The sequence below is a fragment of the Phoxinus phoxinus genome (assembly GCF_949152265.1).
Source record: "Phoxinus phoxinus genome assembly, chromosome: 16".
NCBI classification, from domain to species: Eukaryota; Metazoa; Chordata; class Actinopteri; order Cypriniformes; family Leuciscidae; genus Phoxinus; species Phoxinus phoxinus.
The window spans coordinates 3105465-3124411 of record NC_136891.1 but is presented as its reverse complement, the minus strand read 5'-3'; the positions used below and the strand labels follow the sequence as shown (position 1 = coordinate 3124411).

General features: G+C 37.7%; 1 protein-coding gene across 1 annotated transcript in view; it reads left to right on the top strand.

The window, feature by feature from the left end:
• The window catches only part of fut8b (fucosyltransferase 8b (alpha (1,6) fucosyltransferase)), a 94884-nt gene extending 76232 nt beyond the window's left edge, over positions 1 to 18652 (top strand). Inside the window, exons 6-10 of the mRNA XM_079639570.1 lie at positions 1452 to 1689; positions 8980 to 9226; positions 11628 to 11804; positions 12885 to 13035; positions 17095 to 18652. Coding sequence (XP_079495696.1) covers positions 1452 to 1689; positions 8980 to 9226; positions 11628 to 11804; positions 12885 to 13035; positions 17095 to 17424 — 1143 coding nt within the window. The 3' untranslated portion in view covers positions 17425 to 18652. The remainder of the gene's footprint in view (positions 1 to 1451; positions 1690 to 8979; positions 9227 to 11627; positions 11805 to 12884; positions 13036 to 17094) is intronic.
• Positions 18653 to 18947: the final 295 nt, after the last annotated feature.

Below are 18947 nucleotides of genomic sequence, written 5' to 3'. Positions count from 1 at the left end.
TGAATCCAATGTTTTGAGGAGAACGTGCGGCTGTCAGTCACCGCGCCGGTGTGGATCCTGGCATTCACAATCACAGTTTATACTTTTTGGAAGGCAACATAATAATTTTCACCGGAAAATATAATCTGAAAAATTAACATCCACTTTTGTTCTGACCAACTATGGGGAATACATTACAAGCTTACCGTTTTGAATCGAGCTACGGCAAGCAGAGAGTTTTGAACACTGGCTGGATATGTACTTGCTCAAAATTTTATTTTGGATCATTTCTAACCCAAAAAAGCAGCTTTAACATAATAATAATATAGTTGCTAATGAGCAGTGTTTTGTTATGTTGGTTTAGATGGTAAGCCAGTCCAGACCAGCACAAACCAGCATGGTGTCTGTTTCTCTCAGCATGATCTGGTTATTATTCAGTGCCATGCTTTATACCAAACACTGTCTGATCACTGATTTCCATATATCTCTGTATCACACACCCGCACAGTACATGTGTGTAAGTGTGTTCTGCTAACACAGCACTTTAAAATGAGAGTGCTTCATCTGCTGCCATTGCAAACTCTGTGCCAACTGTATTGAATTTGAATTAAGAGTGAAATCTATATAGACTTCACTCAAAAAAAAAAAATCCACCAACGTGAAAGGGCCGCCAGACAATTTGATTATCGTAACTCATTTCCTCTAATGGCACAATAAAACTGAAAAAGCATTTCTGAGGGAAAATAAAAAATTCGCCTGCTGGACACACAGAATCTGTTCATCTTTTACAAATGTGTATCAGGATAACCATAAGTCCTGCCCAATACTTTAACTTCAGGTTTTGTTAATGCTGTAAAATTATAATTAATATGGAATCTCCTTCGAGCAGGGCAAGAAGCTTCAGCATCAAATTTTATTCGTGGATTATTTTTTATTTTCTTACTTATTTATTATTTACACTATACCATTCAAAAGTTTGGGATCTATACTATTTATTGTATTGAAAGAATTCTCTTCTGCTCACCAAGGCTGGATTTAAATGATAAAAATACATAAATATTGTAAAATATTATTACAATTTAAATGACCTATGTGAATATATGTTAAAGTGTAATTTATTCCTGTGATCAAAGCTGAATTTTCAGCATCATTGCTCCAGTCTTCAGTGTCACATGATCCTTCAGAAATCAGTATAATATGATGATGTGATGCTCAAGAAACATTTATGATTATTATCAATGTTAAAAACTGTTGTGCTGCTTTATATTTTTCTGGAAACAATGATACAGGATTCTTTAATGAACAAAGTTCAAAAGATTTAGTTTGAAAATCTGTCATTTATGTATGTAATTAATGTGACCTTGCTATTAAAAAATAAGAATACTTTTGAAACTTTTTAAGTTTGTATATTGCCAAAAGTCCTTTAATCTAAAATGCAGTCAGTGTAATTGCATCTGTGGTGTGTCGATCAGAACCCGCAGGACTGCAGTAAAGCCCGTAAGCTGGTCTGTAACATCAACAAGGGCTGTGGATACGGCTGTCAGCTCCATCACGTGGTTTACTGCTTCATGATCGCGTACGGCACACAGAGAGTCCTGATCCTCGAGTCACACAACTGGCGCTACGCTCCCAAAGGATGGGAGGCGGCCTTCCTTCCCGTCAGCGACACCTGTACGGATCGGTCCGGAGCCACGACGGGACACTGGTCAGGTGAGAGCTGGAAACAGCAGATCTCTTTATTAAAGTCAGCATGAAACCCAAGTTACCATAGTCTTGTCTTCCCCATTGTGACATTTACAGGTGAAACTCGAATAATTAGAATATCGTGCAAAAGTTCATTTATTTCAGTAATTCAACTTAAAAGGTGAAACTAATATATTATATAGACTTATTACATGCAAAGTAATCATTTTGATGATTATGGCTTACAACTTATGAAAAACTTCACAATATTCTAATTTTGAATTTGGGGTTTTCATAAGCTGTAAGCCATAATCATCAAAATTCTAACAAATAAAGGCTTGAAATATCTCACTTTGCATGTAATGAGTCTATATAATATATTAGTTTCACCTTTTAAGTTTAATTATTGAAATAAATGAACTTTTGCACCATATTCTAATGTTTCGAGTTTCACCTGTAAACTAAAAGAAAAGAAAACAGAGAAAAGAGTACAGCAAAATAACTCCCTTGCTAACATAAACAGGAGAAAAAGTCAAGTTCAAAATAAATGGCACCCACCTTACTAACCCCACAAATAAAGAAAGAAATGATTAACTAGCAAACTTCAAGTAAACCAAGAGAAAACCAGATGAGTTAAGAAGTTAACACTCACTTCTGCCTTTTTAGTCTCAATCAGCCGCGTCTTCATTCCACTTCAAATTGCGAATTGAAAATACGCCCAATGGAAACACGTAAATTTCGCAAAAAAAGTTTTTACGCTCGCATGATGAGGTTTTTCAGGCAATTCGAAAAATAAATATTTCGCAAAACTGCAATGGAAAACGTTTTTGCACATTTACATTCACCTGACGTAGAGGACACGGTGTGTTTGGACAGAAGACGAGACAGAGTTCTTTATTAAACTCATAAAAGACAAAAGAATTACAAGAATACTGGATTCTAAACCTCAAAGAAATGCCACAATCAAGATAAGCAGAAATGAGTGAGAAACACAGAAACATTCACAAGTATAAGAGTCTTTACTCGCCATTATTACTTGGATAACACACACACGTCTCCTTCCATTAATAATAATGGCCAGTGCGGTGACTGGGATATATATATAAACCTACCAACAGCCGTTGCCATGATTTTTTAAATGACTTATTGCGAGAGGGAAAAAATAAGTTTTAGTCGACAAAAACAAAAGTTTTTTGTCGACATTTAGAAAAAAGCGCAAAACTTTTGCGCAAATCTGTAATTAAAACGCACCTATAGAGTGTGATCAAAAGAGACTCTACTTCAATAAGTAGAACACAAATATAGATACACAATACCACCAACTACTTGCTTCAACACAACATGAGGTCTGGGGTTGAAGATGAGACCCACCAACACAGCTCTGGTGATGCTTGCAGTTTAAATCAAGCATATGAAATGTGCTATATATAAATGTGCTGAGCCCATCAGGTCGTATTTAACAAGAACTTGTGCGGCAACATTTTCTACTGTAAAACGTGTGTGTCGTGAGTCCACTTCTCTAATGCCCCTAATGCCAAACAGACAAAGTGTGAAGCTCTAGTACAAGACCGATATTTAAGTGTAATGAGGACATGTGAAAATTTCCTCTCCGCTTTGTGTCCTAATTATTACAGCCGAGGATCTGTTGAGGGAATAGATTATCTGAGGATTCTTGTCAAAACCCATTCCAGCCGCGTGAAAAAAGCCAGAGAAAGAGCTGCGAGTGCTTTTACACGAGCCTGGGAATGGCTTGGGAGTTTTTTTCTTAAATATTTCATGCTTTACCTAATTAAAATTTCAAGCACACTCGGATCACATGTGCACTTGCTCATGGAAAGGCCGTAAAGCAGCCGGCGGGCCGCTGTTGTTGTTGTGTAATTGTTAGGGAGAGTTTTAATGAGCTAGTTGTCAGTCGGTTTGTGGTCGGGAACGTCAAAGCCGTGTTCAGCTAACGGTCATAATTAGCAGACCCGCTGTAACTTGTTTTTTGACAAACTATTAAAACAAAGCCGCTGTTTCCATCCAACGTGTTCTGCTTCGGTTTGTGTGTTTCTAAACTCAGTTCGAGTTCTTTAGGCTGATCAGAACGATTTCATTCCTCTAATAACGGTGTGACAGTATAGCACGTGAAACAAGGAAGTTCACACAAACAACATGGCGTCATCATTTACTCACCTCGTGTCTTTCTAAACTTAAATGTTTAACAGAATATTCAGAAAAAACAGAATTTCTGTCAATTGAAAGTGAACGCAGACAGAATAAAAGCATAAAAACTGTCCACTTTTGTTACATTTATGTGAGGAACATATTTCTAACCCATAAAGCCAAACATATGAAATAATATTCAAATTTTTTTAAATGCAAACATATGTAATTTATATGTTTTTTATAGGTCCAAAAAGTAATACTTGTAATGCTTGTAATGTAAATCAATGAGATCTTTATAACAGTTTAGCAGACTACTTGCATATAATGCATGTAAATGCTAATAAATTGCGCAAGGAGATATTTAAATGCTTAGTAGCTCTGTGTTTTTAATATATAATTATGATTGAGAGATGAACAAATAAATGTTCCTCAAAAGCCTGATGGATTGATCATATTTTAACATGATTTTTATAAACCAAACCATTACTTCAGTCCAGTAAATGTGCGTTTTGAAGTATTACTAACAATATAATTATTCTAACGTTTACTTCATAAAAATGAGTGAAGATTTTACACCGCAAAAAGACACGTCTGAAGCTGAAGGTGGACGTTTGTACAATTATTCTAGATAAATATATCAGACGACAGAAGGCATGTAGTAGATCGTGTGCCACGGGTTTCTCAGCAAAGTTTTGATCATTTTGAGGCCTTAGAAATGTGCATATTAAATATGATAACAGCAGGGTTTATAGGGTTCATGTGTGTCCAACCACAAATAAAAGTTGTGCTGAATAATATGTTTTGGGTCTGTTTCGCACACAAAGCTATCATGTGGCTTGAGAAGACTATAGAAAACAAATATTCTGACTCTGAGGCATATTGACTACTATTAAAGTATTTTGCTATCGGTACTATTATGTTTATTTTTTTTCATGTTCATCTTTCTCTAGTGTGTAATGTTGCAGTTTGAGCACAAGTCCCTCCAGCGGGAGTTCTTCTCTATATCAGTGTCAGTGTTTCTGAACTCCTGAAACGCCTCCATTGTAGTCTTGAGTTTCTTCCGGGAACAAACACGTCACAATATTCCTCATTTAAATAATTAATATGCAGAATAAAGGGGCGGGCCTAGTTGAGTTAGTTAGTAGTGTGTTAAACTTGCGGTTATGGTAAAGGGCGGGACATTTCCCAAACACACTCGAAGCGCTTGACCAATCACAACACACTGATCCAGCCGACCAATCAGAGCACAGTGTGCTTTTCAGAAGGAGGGGCTTCATAGAGACAGGAAGTAAACAGAGCGTTACTGACAGACTAGGAAGAGAGGAGCTGCAAAAAATGGAGAATATGGAGAATATTATGTTTTAAGCATGAAAACCTTTTCTAGTATTGCCCAAAAACAAAATCAAGACTTTGTGAAAGAGCATATTAGGTCCTCTTTATAATGTATATGTATTTTTGGAGCTTGACAGCGTCTGTCCCTTCACGTTCATTGAATTGAAAAGAGCAACATGTTCCAGGCTAGGGTGAGTAAATGATTTTTAATTTTATGAGCTGTCCCTTTAACAACTATTTATCTAGCGAATAAACAAGCACAGCTCCTGCCTCTCTGGCTCTTTCTTCTGGCCTGTGTGTCTTTGTCTCTCTCTGTTCCTCTGGAGGGTGTTTGTGAAAGGACTCCGGGTAAGTGACCTGCTTAATCTGACGTGTCCAGACTTCTGCCCCGAGACCAGCGCCAGTCACTCCAGCACGAGGGAGAACAAGTGTGTGTGTGTGTGTGTGTGCGCAGGAGCACTGAAACGGGTCACCTTGGCGACTTTTGAAGAAACTCGCCTCCAGAACACTTTGGGAATATTTCTTCAGATCAAAGTCTCTCTGGTTTCCTCCCTCCGCCGTCCTCTCGCGCTCTTGTCCTTCCTTTGCCCCGTCTAACACAAACTGCACCATTAAATCTAATCAGTCTTTATTTCTCAGGGGTGACTTTGCATCTGCACGACAACCACATAAACCATGCAACGCTTTAATGCAGTTAAACGCTACAGGAGACATCTGCATCAAACATTTATGAAAACCTGTGACAGGTCGAGCGTTTATTCTTTACGGTTAGCTGAGGAAAATCCACTGAAATGCGGTAAACTCAAGCTATGCTAGACTATAAAACAGAAACAATGCTCAAAATGCTCCTACATTTGTCCACCATAAACAGCCTACAGTTATTGGCTAATGAACACGGCAGAAGAACGGAGCACAAAAGCATGCTTTGGGCTGTATTTCCCTGATTTAGAGCAGTGTTGTGTTGTTTGGAGCACACAGGTGCAGATGCAGACAGATGCTGATAGGACTGAGCGATTGTCTTCAGGTGTGGCTGCTGCGCTCTTGTTAAAAAAAACATGAGATTTCTCATGCAAATTGGATGTTTTCTTTGTTTTTACCTCCGCTAGATGCATTGTGAAGCGGCTGTGCTTTAAAAGATGGTTTGTTGTGTTTGTATGAAACATTTGCATGCATCTTGAAATCATGATAGATGGGTTGAGTGAGCAGTGCCAGGTTGAGCTACTTGATGCTAATGCCGCGGCTCTCTTTCAAATTCTATTGAGCTTCTACCTTGAAAGCATCATTGGCAATGCAGTAGGCAGATAAATGCTTTGTTTTGGCCATTTTGGCAGCGTTGCATGTTTCTGCAATCCCGGAATGCATTGTGATTAGCTCAGTATTTTATTCAACAAAGGTTTGATAGGAAAAAAGGCTCCATCCAATTAAAAATCCCAGCATCTATTGTTTCACCCAGCTAGCAAAGTGACGATGTTGTTTCAAAATTTTATTTTCTATAAAATGAAAGTAGATGCGGACAGACTTGACCAAAAATGACCATAAAGGTCGCATAAAAGTGGTTCATATGATTTGTGTGCGGTTTTCCAAGAGTTCTCGGGTCAGATGTTATATTTATTTGAGGAACACACCATCATTTTGTAAAGTTTATGTAAGAGATAACATCGCTTCGGGGTCCTCATCACCCTGTCGGGGGTTTATTCTCAGAGAACGACCCGCTGGATGTACATTATCCCGCTTATTACACGGCTACTTGCCACGTAAGTAAATAATTAGACACGAAATATTGATCTGAGTCTAAATATTTTATTAGGTCTTTAAACGCAAAGCTTCTGCGGAGAGAGCCGTTGCAGCGGCAAGTTCAAACTAGACGATACGGTATACAGTCATTCATATCACTTATAACACAGCATTTTGCCACATATCTAATTATGAGGATTAGAGATATTGATTAAACCGTTTTAAAATCGTACCTGTTTGTATCTCATAATCCAACGAGTACAAAACAATAGTCACAAAATGGCCGCCGCTGCGCTTGTATGAAACAAGAGAGCGTGAGTCCACGATACTAGATGGCATAATTAAATAACTGTACACAAAATATTGATTCAACTGATTTTTTTAAAGTACCGGTATTTTATTAGCTCACCAAATGCAAAACTTCCACGAAGAAAAAACGTTTCTAGCAAGCGTATAGCATTAGCATTAGCATTAGCACTGCTGACCCGGATGAGCCTGTGTTTCTGTTTTCAGTGGTTGTTATCTGGGAATAATACACCGCTGGATGGTGCGATTGACCAATCAGAATCAAGTATTCCACAGAGCCGTGTAATAATCATGTTTAACTCTTTCCCCGCCTGCATTTCTGAAAAAAGTTGTCAGCCAACGCCAGCATTTGTGATCATTTTAATAGTCTCATGAACCCGCAAAATATTTTGTAGAATGAATATCTGAATATGCAATACATCAAAAGAAAAAAACTCTGTTTTTAAACAAAACAAAAAAACAAAAAAAAGGTTTTATTCTAGCTTAATGCATTAACTTTTGAGCAAAAAGCTGAGAAAATCCTGTTTTTGTCTAAGACTACAACCAGATCAGATTCAGAACGGTGATCAAAACACAGATCGAGTCCATCAACAACTCAAAGCTTCACAGTTCTGTAGCTCGTGGGTCGACATTTCATTCAGTATTAGGCAGTTTTGATGTTTAATGTTGATAATTGCGTTATTGTGCATCTGCTTACATCTGCTATTGCTTGTTTCTGCTTCTTATGTGCCTGTGTTTTGATCAGGAGATTCAGTGATCTTTCAGAAGATGTATAATAGCGACCCCTACCGTAAAACGGTGAAAACACGGATAGCCGGAAATTTCCGTCAATGGTTGGGAAAGAGTTAAGTCAAAAGTAAGCCCCGAGTTAGAGGCCCTAGACGGCATGAACTGAGAAAATGCACAACTTCAGTCCAATGCAAGTCGCTTTGGATAAAATGGTCTGCCAGCGTCTGTATTTGTGTGGGTTAGGATGCCTGAAGCTCACTGACATTAGAAAAGGTTTGGAATAAAGCCAAAGTGTTGCATTATTGAATGGACTCTATGCTCACCAACTGCCTACGAACTTCCTCTTAAAATCTCAGAGCTGTGCGAGCTTTCAGTTTATCATTCTCCCATAGCAATATAGTGTATAATATACACTGCCCGGCCAAAAAAAAAGTTTGGATTTAAATATGCAAATGCTTGAGTCTATGATTGGATCATTATTGCAGTGATTATTATGTTTCTAGCGTGTTATATGTTTGGCAACAGTTCTTCTAACCCTAACTGATGAAGTGTGTAGCTTTTCATTTCTTAAACAACCATGTATGAAGAACATCATGACCGTATTCCAGGATTCATATGTCAAGATTCATCAGACTCAGATTGTGAAAGAATGGTTGTGAGAGAGAATATATTTTGCACACATGAATCGGCTCCGCTGAGTCCAGATCTTAAACTCAGTGAAAGTGTGTGTGATGTGCTGGAGGAGACTTTACAGAGAGCTGGACTCTTGCATTGACAACACAAGATCTGGACCAAAAACTGATGCACCTCTTAACATCACAACATTTATTTCCATCGAGAGCTGCATCAGTTTTTGGTCCAGATCTTGTGTTGTCAATGCAAGAGTCCAGCTCTCTGTAAAGTCTCCTCCAGCACATCACAATGAGTTTAAGATCTGGACTTAGAGGAGTCATTTCATGTTTCACGTGTCGTGTATATACATCACAACAGGGAAGAAAGGACCACCGCAACTTCCGTTTCATGCCGACTCTTAACTTTAAAATGCTGATGTACTGTGTCTGTGTCCAGGTGAGGCTCATGACCGGGACGTCCAGGTGGTGGAGCTGCCGATTGTGGACAGTCTTCACCCCAGACCCCCGTACCTTCCGCTCGCTATCCCAGAAGACCTTGCTCCCCGACTGCAGCGTCTGCACGGTGACCCGTCCGTCTGGTGGGTGTCTCAGTTCGTCAAGTACCTGGTCCGTCCTCAGGCCTGGCTGGAGAAGGAGATCCGAGAAACCTGCGTCAAGCTGGGCTTTAAACACCCTATTATTGGGTGGGTATATCTCTCATCTTCTCTCAGACTATCAGATAATCATTTTATTTGTCTTCTCACACTTATTTGTGTGTGTGTGTGTGTGTGTGTGTGTGTGTGTGTGTGTGTGTGTGTGTGTGTGTGGGTGTGTGTGTGGGTGGGTGTGTGTGTGTGGGTGGGGTGTGTGGGTGGGTGTGTGTGTGGGTCCATATTTTACCCAAAATTGGGTTGAAACAACCCAGCATTTTTTAGAGTGTATATATATATATATATATATATATATATTATATATGTATATATATAAACACACTCAATAAAAGGTTCAATTATTTGTATTTCTTTTTTCATCAATATGTATCTGTAATATCATTATTTATTTATAGCATTTACACTTTTATGTTTTACATAGATCTGTGAAACAAATGTAAAAGTGTGTGTGTGTGTGTGCGTGGGTGCGTACGTGTGTGCGTGTGTATTTGTGTATATACATAAACACACAGTGTTAGGTTCAATTATTTTTATTTTTATCTATTTTTTCATCAATATGTATCTGTAATATCATTATTTATTATTTTATTATTTATTATTTATATATACATACAGTATATATACACACACACACACACTCTCTCTCTCACTTTCTCTCTCTCACACACACAAACACATATTCCTTCTAACATTTGTTTCACAGATCTATATAAAACATAAGAGTGTAAATGCTATAAATAAATAGTTATTACAGATACATATTGAAAAAAAAAAAAAAAAAAAAATTGAACCTAATACAGTATGTGCGTGTGTGTGTGTGTGTGTGTGTGTGTGTGTGTGTGTGTGTGTGTGTGCTGTGCGTGTGTGTGTTATCTGTGCCCGTGGCAGACGCGTCTGGATGGGTGTTACGCTGATAAAACACTGCGAGATAAAGATGATGACACCCGATAATGACAATGAACATGACTCACAATCATGATGAAATTAATGAGAGTAACTGAGAACTGAATGATTGCGGCCCCATAGGAAGCATCATTCTCTCATGACAGCGCTGTGAAATATAATAACCCATAATATAATAAAGTAAATCTACAATGAAGCATAGAGATCAGATGAAACGAGAGAGATAGACAAATACTAATGTGTTTGGTACATGCTAAGTTCTTGATTCCTGTTCCTGTCAGTCTGTCAGTTTAATTTGAATGCAATTTTTTATTATTAAAATTATGTAAAGCATAGTGTCGTTCTTCAAATCATGCGTTTGTTGATGCTGTGCTAGTACTTATTTTCACTGATAAATGATCAGACTTTCAGACTTACCTGGCAAATTATATATAAAGATGAATTCTCATTGACTTGAATTGATTTGCTAATATGAAGTAACTGGATATGTTAGTTATAAATGAACATGCAAAGGAGAAGGTTCACTGCAAAAATTATGTTCTTCCTCAGTATTTTTGTCTTGTTTTTTGGTACAAAGCTTCACTGTACTTGAGTTTCACAGTGACTTATTATCTTAAGTCTTGATTCCTGAAAAAAAATTATCAAAATGATGTGACTTTAAGCTCAAACTAGAAAAAAAAGTACAATTAAAGTCTTAATTTTAAGGGATTTTTTCTGGACTCCACTGGCAGTTTTTTCTTCTTGTTTTAAGCAAAAACCTCACTTGATTTTGATCATTTTTTTGGATAAAAAATAAGTAATATCTTAAGTAATTTTGCTTCGCAAGTAAATGCATTTTGATTTCAGAATGTTTAGATGTATATGTACTAGAAAACAAGACTGAAATACTGAGGATGTTCATCATTTTTTGCTGTGTTGCTTTGGTTGCATTGCATGATATGTGATATAGATCATTAGAAATGACATTAATTTACATGTTTTCATGGTTAACACTCAGTAGCTCAAACAGACAGTAGCTTTTGACATTTATGCATTTGGCAGATGCTTTTATCCAAAGTGACTTGCATTGCATTCAAGGTACACATTTGATCAGGTCTTGTTTTCCCTGGGAATCAAAGCAGTGACCTTGGCGTTGCTAGTGCCTTTCTCTACACTAAAATGCTGGGTTGTTTTAACCCAATTTTGGGTAAAATATCGACAAACCATAGACTGTAAAAGGGACAAACCCAGCCATTGGGTTACATTTTTTAATTGCATTTTTGATCCAACGTTTGGGTTTGTCCATATTTGACCCAAAATTGGGTTAAAACAACCCAGCATTTTTTCGAGTGTACTATTTAAGCTACAGGTAAAAATAGGATCATCATTACATCATTCTGTTGTTCAAAATTCAGATTAGCCACTACAACATTCGACATGGCCACTACAAACTACAAACCTCTCAGACGACAAATGAAGGGATAGCCCCAATTGTTTCTAGACATAAATCCAGTGTGTATGGTATAAACTCAAGCGTGTGTGTGTCTTCCAGTGTCCACGTCAGACGCACGGATAAAGTCGGGACGGAGGCCGCGTTTCACCCCATCGAGGAGTACATGGTCCATGTGGAGGAACAGTTCCAGTACATGGCTCAACGGGGACACGTGGATAAGAAACGAGTGTATTTGGCCACCGACGACCCCTCGCTGTTACAGGAAGCAAAAACCAAGTGAGTTATGAGTCCGGAACGGGATTTTGACAGATGTGCAGAGAGAGAGACAGACAACACTTTGCTCTCACTGAGTTAAAAGCATCTTAGGTTTCTACATATAAACACTGCAGTTCATCATTCATGCAGCAAAATGAAGAAATATATACATGCACGGGTATATCTGTGGCAATAGCCAACTATACATTGTATGGGTCAAAATTATAATTTTTCTTTTATGCCAAAAATCATTAGGATATTAAGTAAAGATCATGTTCCATGAAGTAAATTTCCTACAGTAAATATATAAAACATGTATTTTTGTGAGTGAATGCAGCACAATCGTGAACATAAATGCACAACTTTATCCTAACAAACCACACATCAATGGAAAGCTTATTTATTCAGTTTTCAGATTATATATAAATCTAAATTTAAAAAATGTGACCCATGTGACTGGTTTTGTGGTCCAGGGTCACATATATTACATTTTACATTTATAAGTTCACATTACATTATACAAATACACACATTTCCTGTGAGAGCTATAATTTACTTTATATTTCACTTTATAAATTACTTTAAATTTTAATGTATTCATAGGTTATGATTCATTTATTTGTTTATAATGCATTTAATTTTATTTGTAACCATATATAAATAAAAATTTATAATTACAATTTTTACATTTTATATATAGTTATATAATGAAAATGTATATATTTGATGATTCATCAATATTCTAAATGTATTATGCACTATTTTCATCTTCCAGTTTGAACATGTAAGTTTATAATTTATTTATTCATAATGTATTTGTTTGGAATTTATTTATTTTATTTGTAACCATATATAAACGAAAATGTATAATCACAATTGTTACATTTTATTAGTTATATGATGAAAACGTGTATATTTGCGGGGAAAAAAACTTTAACATTTTTCTCCTATATTTAAAATTACAGATGCTAACATTGTCTTCACGATGTTGTTAAAATATTGTTTAGTGTATCAGAACCCTTTAAAGTTCATGGTCACATCTTAAATTGGCCTCATCTAATATTGAGTTGTATTTTTTATATTTTTGAATGTGTTTTTCAGGTACGCCGACTATGAGTTCATCAGTGACAACTCCATCTCTTGGTCAGCGAGTTTACACAACCGCTACACAGAGAACTCCCTCAGAGGCGTCATCCTGGACATCCACTTCCTGTCCCAGACTGACTTCCTGGTTTGCACCTTCTCCTCACAGGTACATACACCATGCCGATAAAAATTATTTTATAGTGAAGTAAATACTACAGGGAAAAAAAAAAATTACATGAAAAAGTTAGTTCAGGCAAGAATTTAAAAAAGCGTAAATATCAACGTTATAAAATTAAGTGAAATTACTCAACTTTTCTGATACTGGTGTTCCCATCATGCACTGGGCCTTGAATAATTAATTAGGTTGATATTTCACTGTTTTCCAGCTGTATTTACACTGGTTTATCATTGCTTTTGTTGTTAGGATTAGTAACTAAGCCATTTAATGACATTTAGAGTTAATTTTCTACTCAAAATGACACATTCAAACACAAAAACGATCCATCAAATGTTACCGTCATTGTGTATTATCTACCTCTAAGTATTGAGGTCACTGCGTTCACATAACATGTAACTTTTGAAATGTAGATATGGTGTCTCACACAAATCACAGAAGTGACGTTGAGGTCTGGGTTAGCGTTAGCATAAGCCCTGATGGCAAGTGTTATTTAAATAAACTCCGGAAGTACTTACGAACTTTACAATGCCTTGTTTTATGAGCACAGAACCGATGTGTACTACTGTAGAAGTTTGGTGCCATCCCGGGCATTATTAGTGGAGTAATTTAAAAAATATAACATTCGGATCCATCAGCGCCCGCACTAAGCCATTCGGCTGATATCTGTAAATAAGCTTGAACTTTAATAATGTTCGACCAAGGGAAAAAAGCTTCTGGGGTGTGTGTGTTTGTCTCGAGGTCACGGTGCAAAGGACCCTAGGTTAAAATTACTCCGAACCATCCCTTTAACCCTTAAAGAGCTATACAGCCGCCGGCGGCTAAAAATAACTATTGTTCTTAAATGTTTAATAACTTTTGAACCACTAATCCAATCTGTATGCTTTAAAAAGTCCCGTAAACATGAGATTTGCGTGGTATCGGGTAAATCGCGCTTGGACATTCAGAGGCTCCGTAGTGAATGCGATCGCGTCATCAGGTTTTGATCAGCATTGATTCGTCACAGAAACCCATGCGTTTGTTTCTCTGAGCCAAACGGGAATGATTGTTGATGCTTAGTCCCATCCTCATGCCCAGATTGGTTTATATATATATATATGTGTGTGTGTATGTCACTTTTGCATCAGTGTTCTATTACAATGTTTTCTATTTAGGGACCGTTCAGTAGGCTATTTATGGAATGGGCCACCGGAGGAAAATAGGGGAGGGTCATGCCTTTTTATTCTTTGTTGAGGGGAGGGTCATCCAACTTTTTTTAGTCTAGGGGGAGGGTCACCCAACTTTTGTATTCATGAAAACAACAAAGTTTCAAAGTGGCTTGTTTTGTGCATATTTTTCCATGTAGCTCTCTGTCTCGGTCACCCCATAGCTAGCAGATGGGTCTGACCCAACAAAAATCAGACGCGAAAGATGGAAAGGTCAAGTCCAGTTTGGCGCTGTGTGACAGTGCGCACGCGCTCAGAAAAAGAACAGAACGCCAATGAAATGTTTACCACGAGCAAATAATAAACGTTTGTGATTGCGAATCACAAGCAGTGTCCTGTGAGTGTAACTCTACCGCTGCATGTGATATGTAGCCTACGTCGAGTTTGGGACTGAGGTGCCAGAACTGCAGTTGATAGAATGTGCGCTGTAGCACGATAGGCTACCATATTTCTTCAAAAGCAGATCGTGGAGATATTACATCATCCACGATCAAAAATTGTGATATCGCATAAGCACAAGTAAAAAATCGACTGTTAGGCTATCATGTCTGAAAACAAACACAAATGACGCGTGCTACATTGAGGCTGTTTACACCTGGCCACTTCATGCGTTTTCTCAGATCGGATAGCTATCTGATTTATCAAAACGATTCCATTTACACCTGGTGTGGTCGCATAAATGCGTTTTTGCAAAACGGATTTTAAATCCTATCTTCAATTCTTCAAATAGTTTGCACGTTGGCTCATCTGCAGTGATGCGTGTTGCAGTAGCGTCGTCATGTCTGGCTATAACATGACATATAGTCTATAACACGCTCTCAGGGTTATTTTTATTTTATTGCATTTTTTGGGAGGAGTACAATTTACATATGTGGTTTCCACAACCAGATGCATTTACACTTGTTCAGTTTTGTCGGGAATGTGGCCCAGACCTTCAAATCCGTCTCGAATGCGTTTCGGAGGGCATTTATACCTGGTCTTTTTATGTGCTCATTTTTTTAATTAACGAAATGTCAATCTTTATAACAGAAGATACAACACAATACAACAATCTTCAAGATACAGTAAATCTTCAAATGTGAAGATGTGAAAACAGATTATCACCTTAAAAACAGTCATTTGCGTGGTGGAACAAGTCATGTTAAATAGAATTATAGTTAGCATCTTTAACTTGTTCTATTATTTTATTAGTTCATTAACTAGCCTAATTGTTAACTCAAAAAATGTCATGTAAAGAGCTGGATACTTACTAATTAAATAATGTCAAATATAGTAAATGTATTGTTGCCATATACTAAATATTTGAGTAGTCGCACGTTAATTTCTGCTTAAATACTGCATGGAGGGATATAGCCCATTCTGCGCTCAAGCGCATGTATAATCTTGACGCAAAAGCAGGCTAATGAATAAATATGTATTTAAAAATAACGATGCATTTTAATTGTTTATTAATAAACTCTTTTTTTTCTAAATCAGTGTCCGCTGCAAACATGTCTCCATACATCTCCGCTGTAAAGTGCGCCTTTAAGAGAAATGCATCTTTCATACGGATTAGCCTACATAATCAAATTATATTTGCTTTCGATTTGATTTTTTTCGTTTAAAAGTGGACATATCAAGCTTTATATAGATATTTTCATATATTTGAGGCTAGTAGGCTATGCTATATAGCCTACGATATGTTTCTGCTTTTTTTTTTTTTTTTTTTTGACGCGCTACAGTTCACGGAGACTATGAAAGCGCGCCCTGATTGTTTTATTTTATTTTACAAAAGCAAAACGTTTTCTTGTTATTGTGAGTTTACACAAATAAAAGTATTGCGACTGATGCATTATTCTTTTCTGTATGGCCAGAAATAGAGTATTTTAAGTTGTTTCCACTGTTGATAGGAAAATGCAAATCGCATCGGCGCCTCCATGTCATGCAGTGCGCGCTACACACTCCGCACACACACTTGGTTATGCGCCTAAGAACAGCGAACAATTATCTAGGTTAATGTTAGAGTGAGCGGCGATGCCAGTCGGATAATCCTCATGTTTAACAAATCAAATCATGCAGTTTCTACCTATCGCGAGTCAGCGCTGCGCCAGTTTGAAAAATGCGGGTGTGCAGGAGTCTTTTAATGAACGTTTGGTGTAGGTCTAGGCATAGATATATCTGAACATCTTTGCCAAGCGCAAACCAGTACAGAAGTAATCAATAAATGATCGGGGAGGGTCATGCCTTTTTCACAATCATTTTGGAGGGTCATAGAAAAATGTATTGCTGGCGAAGGGAGGGTCAAGTCTTTTTTGACTATAGATCTCAAAACTCCTCCGGTGGCCCCATAAATAAATAACGAACAGTCCCTTATTTTACTTCCTGAACTTTTTTGGACACACCTACATTGTCAGTAAATTGAAAAACACACCATATTTATAATAATGTTGCAATAAATGGCTATAACTTGCTTAGGGATTGTTACATGTAGTCAAAATTTCATCTGGATATCTAGAATATCAAAGTAAAACTTTCTAAAGGAAAAAATCCAAACTTGTTTGAGTTGAGTAAAAAAAAAAAAACACTAAAAATGTGCTACCGTTCTTCTTAAATCTGGTAAATTAATCCATTCCAAGACAAAATGAATGTAAAATTGGAAATTTAAATGAGCTAGATGAAAACTTCAAGTTCTCCTGTTTAACATGGTATATGGCACTTGATGCTGACTGCTATAGTGAGTTAGAAGAACAAAGAAAAGTACCGGCGAGTCAAATGCTCCAAAAATGTTCTTTTTAAGGGTTAATAAACACCATTGTTGTTTTTCCCGACCAACACGTTTCCACCTTTGTTGTTGTGCGTGTGTCAGGTGTGCCGTGTGGCGTACGAGATCATGCAGACTCTTCACCCGGACGCCTCCGCTTTCTTCCGCTCGTTGGACGACATCTACTACTTCGGTGGACAGAACGCACACAATCAAATGGCCGTCTACCCACACCAGGCCCGCACGCCGGAGGACATCCCGCTGGAGCCCGGAGACGTCATCGGAGTGGCCGGCAACCACTGGGACGGATACTCCAAAGGGGTCAACCGCAAACTGGGACGCACCGGCCTCTACCCGTCCTATAAAGTGAAGGAGAAGGTGGAGACGGTGAAGTATCCCACTTACCCCGAGGCAGACAAGCTGCTGAGCTTATAGAGATTCATAATCACGCGGACGGATGAACTCGCATGCCGAGGAGCGCCGGATGGATGTAACTTTTATTCTGACCTGACTGAGGTTTGTATAAATTGCATAAGGATCTCACGTGGACTTCAAGAGCCTTTGAAACGACTCAGATCAGCAGAAGCAAATGATTTAAAAAAAAAAATATTATTTTTTTTTTTTTATATTCTCTTGCCGCCTTTGCCACTTTCTCTGTCCTCAAACTCACACTGGAGTGAATCTCACTGAGGATGTCAGGAATATGTTTATAGGTCACATTTCATCCACAAAATCAACAGAAAAAGTAAGAACTTATTTTTTACATTAAGGGTGTATTCACACCTGCCTTGTTTGGTTCGATTGAATCGAACTCTAGTTCGTTTCCCCCCTTGGTGCGGACCTTTTGGGCAGGTGTGAATACAGCAATCGAACTCTGGTGCGGACCAAACAATCGAACCGAGACCCAGCTGAAGAGGTGGTCTCGGTACGGTTCCAAACGAACTCTGGTACGGTTCGTTTACGATGTGAACATGAACCGACCCAATATCGGCCCAATATCAATATCGACCCAATATTGTTCATTCAAGTGCGAAAGAGAATTCCATTCCGGCGCGCTGTCTGGCCACTACTGTTGCGCGTCATTCTGCGCGTCGTGTGTGCATCATTGGCAGTGTTGTGCATGAACGTGTTCACTGAACGCGTTCATATTTTCCCCGAACGCTGAACGAATCACTTTTAATACAATGAAGAATGAACGTGAACGAGAGATTTTTCGAGAGAACTCATCTGATTTTTTGTACATAGCATAGCCTATTTGTTAGGATTTTAGTATCATAATGATTAGGCTAATAAATGCACGCACAATTATCCGTGAACTTGATTTGAACAAATGCCTTTTAACTTGTGTGTGCAAAATTCTGAATTAAATTAATGTGCAGAAATTTGTACAAATAGAGAGTAGGATATGTATGCCTACTATACTGTTGTAGCCATTAAAAAAAGCGCGTTTCATATTTGTTAAAATATTATAATGTTATTTTTTTTTCCATTTATGTTGATTTATGAAAAGTGAACAGCACGACCGAGATAGGATGCGCAATATGAGACATGGAGCGGGTCAGACATGATTTTGACCGTTGAAGTTGTTATAGAAAGCCTTTCTTTAAAGTGAATTTCGTTTTGTATAAATTGTATCTTAATTTTAATAAATTTTTCATCAACCAATTGCCTGTATTTAATGAATAGGCTGACGAAACAAATATAACGGAGGCGCCCGCGTGCTCACTTGCACGTGAACTAGAGCACATCCTAACTTAACGAATCTCAGTGTATGCCTCACACAGACATGACAAATACATCAAATACACAAAGCTTGAAATGTCTTTAAACGAAATAATTCAAAACGAAAAAAGAAAAAGGCTACTCTCTGATTATGTAATCCATTATTAGGCTTATTTATGTGCATTTCTCTCTAAGCGCGTTCTCACGGAGATGGCGATCGTCAACTTCATCTTTGC